The sequence below is a fragment of the Miscanthus floridulus genome, chromosome 15 (assembly GCF_019320115.1).
Source record: "Miscanthus floridulus cultivar M001 chromosome 15, ASM1932011v1, whole genome shotgun sequence".
Classification (NCBI taxonomy): domain Eukaryota; kingdom Viridiplantae; phylum Streptophyta; class Magnoliopsida; order Poales; family Poaceae; genus Miscanthus; species Miscanthus floridulus.
In genome coordinates, this window is record NC_089594.1 from 16788629 (window position 1) to 16801734 (window position 13106).

Below are 13106 nucleotides of genomic sequence, written 5' to 3' on the forward strand. Positions count from 1 at the left end.
CTCTAAATTATCAACAGGGACAACTGTTGTTGCCCTATCCTCGCCCGCCTGTGGTTGATTCACCTGTTCATCATCTAAAAAGGAGAGAAGAGAGGCTGAACAAATGTCAGCCTTAGTTTCATAGAGCACTTTTTTAGTGTTCCATTTTTTCCCATTGAACCTCCAATCATTTATTGCTTTCCATATATACCAGTGGTGGATTTAGTCTTACATTGGAAGTTTAAGTGGATGAGGATCAACTTATAATCCTTTTGCTCTAAATATAGCACCTCCAGGTTAACTCTTTTACACGAAGCGACAACGAAAGGATAAGAGAGGTGCTACGCGTATACGAGCTCGTTTCACGTGAGGAGCTACACTATAAGCAGATTTTAGAGCCAGTTCCCGTACATTACATGATGATATATTTATTGATAGGGATGCAAGTTATACATACTTTGAATCACTGGATCGATCTGAAAACTTTGTAAAATGAAATAGAATGACATTTCACCTATTGGCCCTGTTCTGTTCGGCTGCTTGTAAGCACAGTGGCGGCTGCAAAGACCGGTTGCCGATCAGGCTCAATATCTTTAGGAGAAAAAATGAGTTACAGCGGCATATCATCGTAATTAATCAGCACATAAAACACTATTAGGCATCGTTTGGTGCAGCTCTGCTCTGGCTCCTCACTACAGTGCTCCTGTGCAACTACTGTAGCAGAGCCGGAGGATCCACTCCATCCTGGCCCCGCTGGCTCCTTGTCTATGTAGGTGCAGGAGCTGGAGCTCTTTTTATGCTACGGGGTTTATTGGTGCCCAACAGTATAGCTGTAGGAGGAGCCGGAGCTCTACGGAGCCTATCTTTTTTTTTTTGAGGGGCTATTAGTATCCACTTGCAACGCTATGTACCATGTTGATGTCCACATGTCATAAATAAATATTAAATAATACCAACAATTTTACGTCCAGTACTCCAGTTGCACAAGCACATTTTTAAAACCTTGCGCTACTTTCCTCGATGACTGGCACCACGCAAGTCTACATCTAACCCAAGTCTTTGCTCATGGCGGTTGGCGGGCGACAAGAGTCACATGCAAATTAATTGTCATGTTCGCTTGGCTGATAAATCATGGCTGAAAGTACTGTTAGCTAATTTATTATAAAAAAAAATAATATTCGTTGGCTAAAAAATATGGCTTATAAGCCAAACGAACAAGACGGATATTCGTGCATCAAGATAGGTGGGCGGGACATCTATTTTGCGCGATTAGCTGCATCCGGACCACATGGAACTACATTTCAGAATATGAAAGCAAAACATATGCCGGCCCACCATGTGCGTCGCCGTAGTCTTCGGCCCCCATATGGTAATAAAATTTTTTATCTACTACTAATAATTTGTAACTAAGAATCCAGCACATAAAGGATGTCACCAACTTATTATATCTTGTTTTGTTTTTCATCCCAAATTATATAATCTTTCTTATCATTTATATTCCCTCCGTACCAAAAAAAACAAGTTATTTTAGTTTTGTTTTAAGTCAAATTTAAAAAAAAAATAGAAAAGTAACAAAAAGGTATATTATAAAAATATATTTCATGATAAATGATAATACTTATTTGGCATAAAAAATGTTGGTACTTTTTTGTACAAACTTGCTCAAATTTTAAAAAATTTGACTCAGGATAAACCTAGAATGACTTTTTTTTTTCTTGGATAGAGTCAGTAACCTAGGAGAATATAGCTTATTATTGAATTATAATAGATTTTTTGAAAAAACAATGCGGGGCTACCCCACCTGAATAATTCGATTAATTGACCAGACACTGCTACTGGCCGGCTTTCCATCTTGAGCATTGGTACCGGCCAGAACAAGGCCCAGTACTAATGTGAGCATAAGTACCAGACCTAACGGTCACATTCCAAGAAGCATGTAGTACCGGTTGGTAATACGCTCGGGTCGGGTCAGCGTGGGGCAGGAAAAAAGACGTTACGTTTTTCTTGACGCGACACGGATCCAACGGCCGGATAATGACCAGGTCATAGTTGAATAGTTGATGCTCCCCGGAGAGGAGCAGTCGAGCAGATGACACAGCGGAAGAACAACTGGCTGTGAACTCTTTTACATGATGCGACAACAAAAGAGCAAGAGAGGTGATATATATAGAGAGAGAGAGAGGAGCTAGACTGTACTGCTAGACATGCAAGAGTCATTGGATTGATCTAAAAACTTCATCATAAAATGATGAATGAGAATGACATTTCACCTAGGGCCTTGTTTAGATTGCTGTTAGGAATCAGTATTTGGCACTGTAGTTCTTTCGTTTGTATTTGACAATTATTGTCCAATCATGGTCTAACTAGGCTTAAAAGATTCGTCTCATAATTTACAATCAAACTGTGTAATTAGTTATTTTTTTATCTACATTTAATACTCCATGCATATGTCCAAAGATTTGATGTGATAAAGAGAGAGCGAAAAAACTTGGAATCTAAACCAGGCCTAGGCCTTGTTCGGCTGCCTGTAAAAGCAGTTGCTGCTGGCTGTCAGCATAGTGGCGGCTGCAAAGACGAGCTACTGATCAGGCTTTTGGAGAAGAAATAAGTTAGAGTGGCATATCATCATAATTAATCAGCACAGAAAATATTGGCCCCGTTCGCTGCTCTGAACTTTGGCTGAAACTGGCTGAAAAACACTGTTCCGGCTGAATTGTTGTGAGAGAAAAACACTGTTCCGGCTGAAAAAACAAGCCGAACAAGCCAAATTTAAGACAAGCGAACGGGATTGTGTTTAGTTGGAGGGAAAGTTGGGATTTAGGGATTGTAGCACTTTCGTTTTTATTTGACAAATAGTGTTCAATCATGGACTAATTAGGCTCAAAACGTTCGTCTCGCGATTTCCAACCAAACTGTGCAATTAGTTTTTTTTCGTCTACATTTACTGCTCTATACACATAGCGCAAGATTTAATGTAATAGGTACTGTAGCACTTTTTTGGAAGTATTTTTGCAACTGAACACGCGCTTAGCATCCACTTGCAACCTTATGTGCATCAGTGCATGCAGCTGGGGTACGCTGGGCAGCCAGCAGGCAGACAGCACTGGAGGGCATGCATGTTCTGTCAAGGCATCAGGGCTCCGCGCTGGGAGATCGATCGATCATCAGGCAAGCAAACTCGAGCAATGCAAGAGGCCTGTTTATTGTTGGGACTCGTACCTGCTGGCTGCCCAGCGTACCCCAGCTGCATGCACAGCTACTACCCCACCTATAAAGCTGCGCGTCCACCTATAAAGCCGATGCATATGAGCCTCCTCTCTCTCTATTTTTGTTTATTTTTTCTTTTGTGTTCTATTGATACACGCCGAGACACTGCTCCTACCCCACCTATAAAGCTGCGCGTCCGTCCGTAGGTGCGGTGAGGTGCGCGGCAGCGCCCGCCACTGCTCTACTCCTGCAGCCGCTGCCCGGCCACTGCACCGCACCCACCACCCACCCCGTCTCCAGCCAGCCGCACACACGCAAGCACAGGCCGCACCTTGAGCAACTGCCCGCCGCAGCGATATCGGTGGCGCGGCAGATCCTATCATATTTTCGGTTAGAGTCTCGGTCGGCGCCACGTCATATCTCTCATCACGTCACTATGCATAGCGTGGCATAGATGTTTCGCTCCGTCAGGAAAATACGCGCGGCAAAAAAGTGTTAGATTTAGAAAAAAAAATTTAAACAGCATTAGATTTAGAAATAGTTTACAAAAAGTGTTAAAATTAAAAAAAAATCGCTGCAGCAGCCACAGCCGACAGAATTGCAGCAGAACACCGCAATTATAATAGCAGCAATTTTATTTAGCCTGTTCGGTTGGCTGGTTCGTGAAGAAGTACTGCTGGCTGGTTTGTGTGAGAGAAAAATACTGTTCTGGCTGAAAATTTACGATCGTTTACGATAAGCCGCAGCCAAACGAACAGGCCGATTACGTCCAGTTGCACGCTTTTACAATAATAGTGCACATAAATGTTACTAGTTTTTTTATAAACTTGGTCAAATTTTAAAAAACTGACTTTGGCCAGATCTAGAATTACTACTTTTTATATAGAGTAAGTAACCTAGGAGAATACTGTCTTTGTTCCTAAATAAATCAATTCGTAAAATCTGTGCTAGTCAAATTTTTTTAAGTTTGACTAATTTTATAGAAAAGAGTAACAACATGTATAACGTAAAAGAAGCACATTATGAAAATATATTCTATGGTACATCTAAGGATATTAGTTTGGTATCATAAATCTTAATGTTTTTTTCTATAAATTCAGTCAAAGTTTTAAAAGTTTGGCCTAAGATAATTTCGAAAATCTATTTATTCAAGGACAGAGATAGTATAGCTTATTGAATTATAATAATTTTTTTAATCAACATGGGAGGTCAGATATCCCACCTGAACAATTCAATTAATTGACCAGACACTGCTACAGAACTAGCTTTTTCATCTTGAGCATCGGTACCGGCCAGAACAAGGCCCGGTAATAAGACCCTGTTTGTTTTCATGGGAATAGAAACTAGAGACTAAATTTTATTCATTTTTAGTCTTTTTAACTAAATAGGAGAGACTAAAACAGGGACTAGAGACTAAAAGACAGAAATCCCTTAGGGTGAGGTTTATTGGGATTTATGGGGCCAAATTGACACCCTATACCTCTCTTCGGTCCCCACCTCTTTCCGTCCCCCACTTTGCATTAAGGGTATTTTAGTTTTTATTCAGCAGCTTTAATGTCTTTTTGTCCTCTCTAGTCCATTCAAACAAATATACGCCTTGTTCGTTTGGGCTTGTTTGACTGATAAGCCATGGCTGAAAGTGCTGTTGGCTGGTTTGGTGTGAGAGAAAAATACTATTAGTTGGCTGATAAGCCATGGCTTATAAGCCAAATACAATCAAACGAATAGACTGATAATTATGGACTACTGTTTAGCTCATGTTTTAGTCTCGGGTCCTGGGACTACCCTGATGTGAGCAGGCCTAACGGTCACGTTTCCAAGAAACACGTTAGTAGCAGTTGGTAATACGCTCGGGTCGGGTCGGGCGTGGGCCAGCAAAAACGACGTTACGTTTTTTTCTCGACCCGACACGGATCCAACGGCCCGGAAAATGACCAGGTCATAGTTGAAAAGTTGATGCTCACGTTGGGCCCCGGCGAGGAGCAGTCGAGCTCGAGGAGATGACAGAGCGGAACGACTGGCTGTGAGCCCAGCAGGATCGGATTGCGCCCACGTCGCGCCAAACAACCAAACCAACGACCTGATGGAACAAAACCAAGGCCACCGCAGCCGTTCTTCTCCGGCTCCGGTACATTCCCTTGGCCACCCTGCCTGCCCTGACCTGATGGAAGCAGCAGTGGTTGCCACCACCTCCTCCATGCTACTGGTCTCCGGCCCCAGGAGATCATCGCCAACAACAACCTTGCCTTCCCCCTCGTCGCTTCGGCCTCCCTGCAAGAGCTGCTACTCCTTCACAACCTCCACTGCAAGGCAGCAGCAGCATCTGGTTTGCTGCCTCGCAGCTCCGAGGCTAGGCAGCAAGGGGAGTAGCAGAAGCAGAAGCAGAAGCAGTGCGGGGTGGAGGTGTTCTTCTAGTGCCACTGGCGGCTCATCAACCGCCGTCTCGACAGAGAAATGGATACTTGACCCTGCAGGTCAGGTTTAAATTTTGCTGAATGTCTGAAACTCTGAATGCAGTACAGAGCCAACACGGCTCGTGCCATTTACTCACTCTATTATTCTCCTCGTATCATTTACGTACTACTCACTTTTATCATGTTATTAACTCATTATTCTTTAACAGCTAGCATGGTTAGTAGCACCACGTTTTGCTTTCAATAATTCGTATGCCCACTGCGGTGTGTCTATGGTGTGCTAAAATCTCGTTGCAAAGCGGAGCTCAGCAGCATTATGTTCTCGTGTTACCGATTTTCAGGTGATGGTGATTGGCGTCACATCGGCTGCAAAGTTGCACGGCCTGGTGCGATCGAGATAGTCTCAGTGAGTACTCTCATTCTCTCCATATGTCGATGTATATATCATGCATTGTGCTTTTATTCAGCATAGTAGCTATATCCTCAAACTGCTGCAGTGTGTGTGTACAATTCACATTATGAGCAGCTTGGCAGCCAAAGCATATGCCTTTATTATCTAAAAAATAGCATGTATATGCACTGTAACTGCAACATGATACAAGTCACCTTGAGAGTAAAGATTTTTATTTGGCGTCCAATATGTAGGATGCTGCCCTTGTTTGTTTCCTCCTCCTAAACTTTAGTCCTTATCATATCTGATGTTTGACATATGCATGGCGTATTAAATATAGGCTGAAAAAATAACTAATTGTACAGATTACGACTAATGTGCGAGACAAATTTTTTAAGCCTAATTAGTCCATGTGTTTGACAATGGTGGCGCTACAGTAACACATGTGCTAATGACGGATGAATTAGGCTTAATAAATTCGTCTCGCGGATTACTAAGGACTTATATAATTTGTTTTATTATTACTATCCGAACACACACCCCTAAACTTTAGCCCCTGGATTTAAACAAGCCGAGCTTGGCAGCGATAGCATATAAATACTGTACGCACTGTAACTACAAACACGTTACTAGTCACCTTTGACAGTTAGAATTTCGGTGTTCGTTTCAGGATGCGGTAACCGTTGGCCGAGTTGCTGACAAAGCTGACATCGTCCTCCCCGTTGCCACAGGTCAGTTGTTGCCAGAGTTCAGCCACTGACTCTGTTCGTACTCTGTCAATTCAGCATGGTGCCGATGATAAGCAACCGTGGATGTAACAACGCAATGGAAATACATGTAATGCCTTGCCAAGTTCCGTTCAGGAGCCAGGAGCCAGGGCCAAACAAGCAGCAATCTGATCATGTATATTGCACTGGCTGCAGTTTCAGGCACGCATGCTCGGCTGGAGAAGAAGGGCGGGAGCCTGCTGGTGACGGACCTGGACAGCACCAATGGCACCTACATCAACGAGCGCCGGCTCAACCCTGGCTTCCCCGTGCCCATCGACCCCGGCAGCCTACTCATCTTCGGTTTGGATCCAACGATTCCCGTCCAATTCATCAATTATGTGTGCTCGAGAAGTAGCTCGCTCTTGGTTGTGAACTGTGGAATTTGCATTCTGCATCGATATCTTGCAGGTGACATCCACTTGGCGATGTTCCGTGTAAGGAAGATGAGAGTTGAGGTGCCCACTCCCAACGAGGCCGAGGGAGCTGAACGAGAGACCAAGACCGAGGTAGTATCGGCTGCAGCAGTTGAAGATACTGCAGCAAGCTAGCTAGCAAGCTGTCTGTCTCTATCTGAACTTCTCGACTCAAGAGTTTCCACAATGCCCTCTGGCAGTGGAAACAGACCCAGAATGTTCAGAATAAGCGCACAAACGCTGTGGTGCTGTCTGTCAGGACGCAGGAGCGAGCTCCAAGAAGAGTGCCAGTCATCTGTAGCCAGGGGACAAGGCACAAATCTGGTTGGATGTAATAAAAACATACAATGGCATCAGCTACGGTTCCACCTGAAATGAAGCAAAGGAAATATATATAGAGTAACGCATCAATGAGCATGTGTCATTATCGAGTGAAAATGTCACAGAACGAATGAAATGTAACTAATGTTTTTCCCCCCATGTCTGATCCAATGGAAGGTAGAATGGTGTTGGGATCAGAAATGAGAAACTTTCGTTTGTTCTGACTTCTGAGTAGTATAAAATCAAACAAATGAATTGAATTTGATGACATGGGGTTTGTACTTAATATAGAATTAAATTGTCTTCTCTGTGAAATGTTACAGGGCGATTCAGCAGGTTTCAGGTAGGCTATCGATCCCTGGGCTATTCTGGATGGACCTCTGATTCGCCTACCAGACCAGCAACAGCCACCTTCGTTCGGAATTCCAATAAATACTGTAATTCAGATGTCGCAATAGTGAAAAGCAAGACCAAGATGTGACTTAACAACGCAATGACTGCAACTCAAAACACTTAAACTACCCATGGACATTGCCACAAAGCACCTCTAAGATGCTCCTTTCTTCTCTCTTTGTAGACGATGCAAAAGCAGCAGACTGGTGCAAGAGATAAGATCAGACAGGACATGAAAGATAGAGTAGACTTGACCAACACAGAGTCAAAAGACAGCAGAGCAAATTACCAGGAATGTATGGTGCCATGGTGGCAGACCATATCTAAGAATGCTCTCTACACAGATACGCACAGCACAGAAGTGCACCCAGGAACTGAATAACTACACAAAAAATAATTACAATCCTTTAGGGAACAGGTTCTTATAAAAAAAAACTTTTAGAAAAAAGGACCATCCTCCTTAACCCAGTCCTGGGTGTTAAATTTACAGGACCATCCAGCTCTACAGCTAGGACACAAGAACATAGATAAAACTAGTGCTGCTCATACCTTCGTTGGAGTTAGCCACTGCAACAGGCAAGAACTTAGTAGAAGAGAAGTTTAGGAAACACGTCCCAATGTTTCAGCAGCTGCCTGATCAGTGGCTCAGTGTAGGGTTCCTTTCACTGGATTTCACTAGCATTCGCTAGCACGAGATGGCTCTGGGGTGCCTCTCCATTTAACGTTGTTGCTGCACACAGGGGCATGCTCTGCAACAGTGATTACTGTTGCAGAACACCACCTGCTCTGTTGCAGCACTTAATGAACCTGTCCTTTGTTAGATAAGCCTAGCATCTATATTTAGCACTTGCATGTTTCCTTTCAGTTTCAGCACACGCACGAGCACCGACTTGTGGTTGCCGTGCGGATAGGAAGTGGTGGCCGAGAATAGCTTGCCATGAACACGGGCATGCAGCCATGGGCGACGTTCCCGGTGCGTGGGGATGGACGCGCAAGTTCCGCGTCGCGTGCGCCGTGGCTGTTATGCTTTGCATCGTTGTTTTCACTCAATAAATAGCAAAGAAGAACCCCCAGAAAAGCTGTTTTTCAGGCAGCACAAATATTCAGTGTCCAGTGTCTCGCGTGCGTTCACAGGTGTTCATCGCGTTCGAGCTCACCGTTCGTTCGCTGAGTCCTCGCCGCCGGCATTCGCCGCGGTCTAGAACTGACAAGTGGCATCAGAGCTAGGACGTAGGGACTCGCGGCCGCCATGTCGTCTCCATCCAAGCCTCGTGGCCGCTCACCCTCCAAGAAGAAGGACGGCTCTGGCGGCTCCGGCACCAAGACGCCGAGGCGCTCGCCATCTCCAAGTCGTTCTCCACCGCGCCGTTCACGCACCCGCGACCCACGCCGCTCGCGGACCCGCGACGCACGCCGTCCGCGGGAAATCGTGGTCGAGCGCATCGTCCGAGAGGGTGGCAGTTCCGGCACCTGGCCGCAGCTGACGCGCACCAACTACCATCAATGGTCGCTGCGGATGAAGTTGAGGCTGCAGGCTCGCCATCTCTGGGACGCCATCGAGTACCCCGACACCGCGGAGTACGACGTCGACCGGAGTGCCCTCGACGCCATCTGCAGCGCGGTACCAGAGGACATGGTGCCCGCGCTCGCCACCAAGGACACCGCCTACGACGCCTGGGAGGCCATCAAGACGTTCCGCATCAGCGACGACCGCGTGCGGAGATCAACCGCCCAAACCCTCCGGGCGGAGTACGAGAACATCACGCTCCACGCCGACAAGGCCATCGAGGAGTTCGCCCTGCGTCTCACCAACATCACGCAGCGGATGGCAGCCCTCGGTGATCCGGAGCCAGACCATCGCGTGGTGGCCAAGTACCTGCGCGTCGCTCGTCCGCGGTACAAGCAACTGGTAATCTCAATTGAGACACTCCTTGACTTTTCACAGTTGTCAATCGAAGAAGTCACCGGGAGGCTCAAGGCGGCCGACGACGTCGAGCCATCGCCGCCACAGAACGCGAGCGACAAGCTGCTTCTTACAGAGGAGCAGTGGATCGAAAAGTACAAGAAGAAGGGGCCAGAGTTCTCCCGCGGCGGCTCCAGCTCCGGTGGTCGCGGCAGAGGCCGGGGCAGAGGACGGGGGCGCGGCTCCGGCGAGCCTCGTCCGCCGCCGGACTCTCCCTGTCCGCGCTGTGGCAAGAAAGGCCACTGGGCCAGCGACTGTCGCAACAAGAAGAAGGAGGAGCCGGCCCATCAGGCCCACTTGGCCCAGGAGGAGGAGGAACACACCCTGATGCTCGCCTGCGACACGGCCCAGGAGGAGGTTATTCCCCTCTCACCACCGGCTCGTCCACCAGTGCAGATCACGCCGGCGCACTCTGCTCCACCGCCGCCGCCCGCTGAACTACACCTCATCGAGCGGAAGGTCGTCCCCAACCTTGACGACGAGGTGGACCGGGATCCGAAGCGATGGATCCTGGACACCGGAGCGTCAAATCACATGACGGGATCACGCGCCGCCTTCTCCGATCTCGACACCGCCGTCACGGGCTCGGTGCGATTCGGGGACGGTTCCGTAGCGCGGATCGAGGGCAGCGGGACAGTTCTGTTCTCCCTCAAGAATGGGGAACATCGCTCCTTCACCGGTGTCTACTACCTGCCACAACTCACCGCCAACATCATCTTCGTCGGGCAGCTGGATGAGGGCGGATTCCAGGTGCTCGTGGAGGACGGCGTCATGCGCATCCGTGACGAGGAGCGGCGCCTGCTGGCCAAGGTTCCTCGCGGGGCCGGATGACTGTACGTGCTCGACGTCACGCTGGCACGCCCAGTCTGCCTCGCAGCACGCACCGACGACGAAGCCTGGTGGTGGCACTCGCGCTTCGGGCATCTCCACTTTGCCGCCCTCCGCAAGATGGCGAGGGAGGAGCTTGTCCGCGGTCTGCCTCAGCTCACCCAGGTGGACCAAGTGTGCGAGGCCTGTCTCGCCGGCAAGCACCGGCGTGCCCCGTTCCCTCAGCAAGCCCAGCGGTGTTCCACCGAGGCGCTCCAGCTGCTGCACGGCGACATATGTGGGCCAATCACGCCGGCCACACCAAGCGGCAACCGCTACTTCCTTCTCCTCGTCGACGACTACTCCCGCTACATGTGGGTGTGTCTCCTTCCCACCAAGGACGCTGCTGCAGAAGCCATCAAGCGCGTCTAGGCGGCGGCGGAGAGGAAGACCGGCAAGAAGCTTCTGGCGCTTCGGACGGACCGGGGTGGCGAATTTGCCGCCACCGACTTCACCGAGTACTGCGCTCACCTCGGCGTCCGGCACGAGCTCACGGCGCCGTACACACCTCAACAGAATGGCATCGTCGAGCGTCGTAACCAGTCGGTCGTCGGCACCGCCCGGAGCATGCTGAAGGCGAAGGGGCTACCTGGGGTGTTCTGGGGAGAGGCGGTCACCACCGCTGTGTACCTCCTCAACCGTTCCTCTTCCAAGAGCATCCAAGGGAAGACACCGTACCAGCTCTGGACCGGCAGCGCCCCCAACGTGTCGCACCTTCGCACCTTCGGGTGCATCGCCCATGTCAAGGTAAACACGCCGCATCTCCGCAAGCTTGATGATCGCAGTCGCAAGATGGTGTTCGTGGGCTACAAGCCTAGATCAAAGGCGTACAGAGTCTATGATCCGACGACCCGGCGTGTGCACATAAGCCGGGACGTGGTGTTCGACGAGGCAACTCAGTGGACATGGTCCGCTAAGCATGACGGCGAGTCGAGGGACTTCACCATGGAGGACCAGGCACCAGTGGAGGCAGACGCGGTCAGCACCACCACAAGCACCACGCCGCTCACCACTTCGTCGACAACGACACGTTCTGCTTCACCAACATCGCCCGCAACTCCGCCGCCGAACGAGTACACGGCGGGAACACCAGCGCAGGGTTCAGCGCCCGCGACGTCGAGACCGGCCCCGTCACACGGGGTCGAATTTGCCTCTCCACCAGGCTCCTCCCTCAGTGAGCAGCTCGACAACGACCACGACAACGACGCCCCGCTCCGGTTTCGCCGCATCGACAACGTGATCGGCTCTGCACCGATACCCGGTCTCGTCGCACGGGACCTGGAGGAGCGTCTCCTACTCGCGAGCGACGTCGAGCCGACTACACTGGAAGAGGCGCTGCGTCATGAGTGCTGGAGGCACGCGATGCTGGACGAGATGACATCCATCGAGGCGAGCGGTACATGGGAGCTCGTCGAGCCGCCGCCGCGCATCAAGCCAATAGGCCTCAAGTGGGTCTACAAGACTAAGAAGGACGCGGCGGGCATCGTCACCAAGCACAAGGCGCGACTTGTGGCCAAGGGCTACGTTCAATGACAGGGCATCGACTTCGACGAAGTTTTTGCCCCTGTTGCCCGCCTGGAGTCCGTGCGCTTGCTCCTAGCGCACGCCGCCTGCGAGGGATGGGCAGTCCACCACATGGATGTCAAATCCGCGTTCCTCAACGGCGTGATCCAGGAGGAGGTCTACGTCGCGCAGCCGCCTGGGTTCGTCCTGCGTGGCCATGAACAGAAGGTGCTCCGCCTTGTAAAAGCCCTGTACGGTCTACGCCAAGCCCCCCGTGCCTGGTACTCCAAGCTGGACGAGTCCCTGCTCGCACTCGGCTTCAAGAGGAGCATGTCCGAGCATGCCGTCTACCTATGAGGCTCTGGTGCGCGGCGACTGGTGGTTGGGGTCTACGTCGATGACCTCATCATCGCCGGTGGCCATCAGGACGACATCGACACTTTCAAGCAGGAGATGCAGTCCACCTTCCAGATGAGCGATCTGGGACTCCTGCGCTACTACCTCGGCCTAGAGGTGACACAGACGGCGGAAGGCATCACTATGTGCCAGAGCGCGTACGTGGCCAAGATTCTGGAAATGGCGGGCCTCACCGGGTGCAAGCCTACCTGCACTCCCATGGAGCCACGCCTGAAACTCAGTAAGCAAAGCACATCCCCTGCTGTTGATTCAACTCGTTACAGAAGCATTGTGGGATCCCTGCGTTACCTCGTGAATTCGAGGCCGGACTTGGCATACTCAGTGGGGTTTGTGAGCCGATTCATGGAGAATCCGACCACTGAGCACTTAGCAGCTGTCAAGAGGATCCTCAGATACATCTCTGGGACCCTTGATCATGGCTGTCATTACCAGAGGAGGAAGAAGGAGCAGTCCCTGCTGATCGGTTAC

At 49.8% G+C, this 13106-nt stretch overlaps 1 protein-coding gene across 1 annotated transcript; it reads left to right on the top strand.

Moving 5' to 3' along the window:
* Positions 1–5264: 5264 nt before the first annotated feature.
* On the top strand, positions 5265–7654 carry LOC136508534 (uncharacterized). The gene is made up of 5 exons (XM_066503221.1): positions 5265–5660; positions 5942–6006; positions 6662–6722; positions 6915–7061; positions 7170–7654. Exons 1-5 carry the CDS (start codon positions 5270–5272, stop codon positions 7307–7309), a joined length of 804 nt encoding a protein of 267 aa, XP_066359318.1. The 5' UTR covers positions 5265–5269; the 3' UTR covers positions 7310–7654.
* The last annotated feature ends 5452 nt before the right edge of the window (positions 7655–13106 follow it).

Coding starts and splice junctions, on each gene's coding strand:
- LOC136508534 (XM_066503221.1), top strand. CDS start 5,270: ATGGAACAAAACCAAGGCCACCGCAGCCGTTCTTCTCCGGCTCCGGTA. Junction 5,661..5,941: donor ATGGATACTTGACCCTGCAG/GTCAGGTTTAAA, acceptor ACCGATTTTCAG/GTGATGGTGATTGGCGTCAC. Junction 6,007..6,661: donor GTGCGATCGAGATAGTCTCA/GTGAGTACTCTC, acceptor TGTTCGTTTCAG/GATGCGGTAACCGTTGGCCG.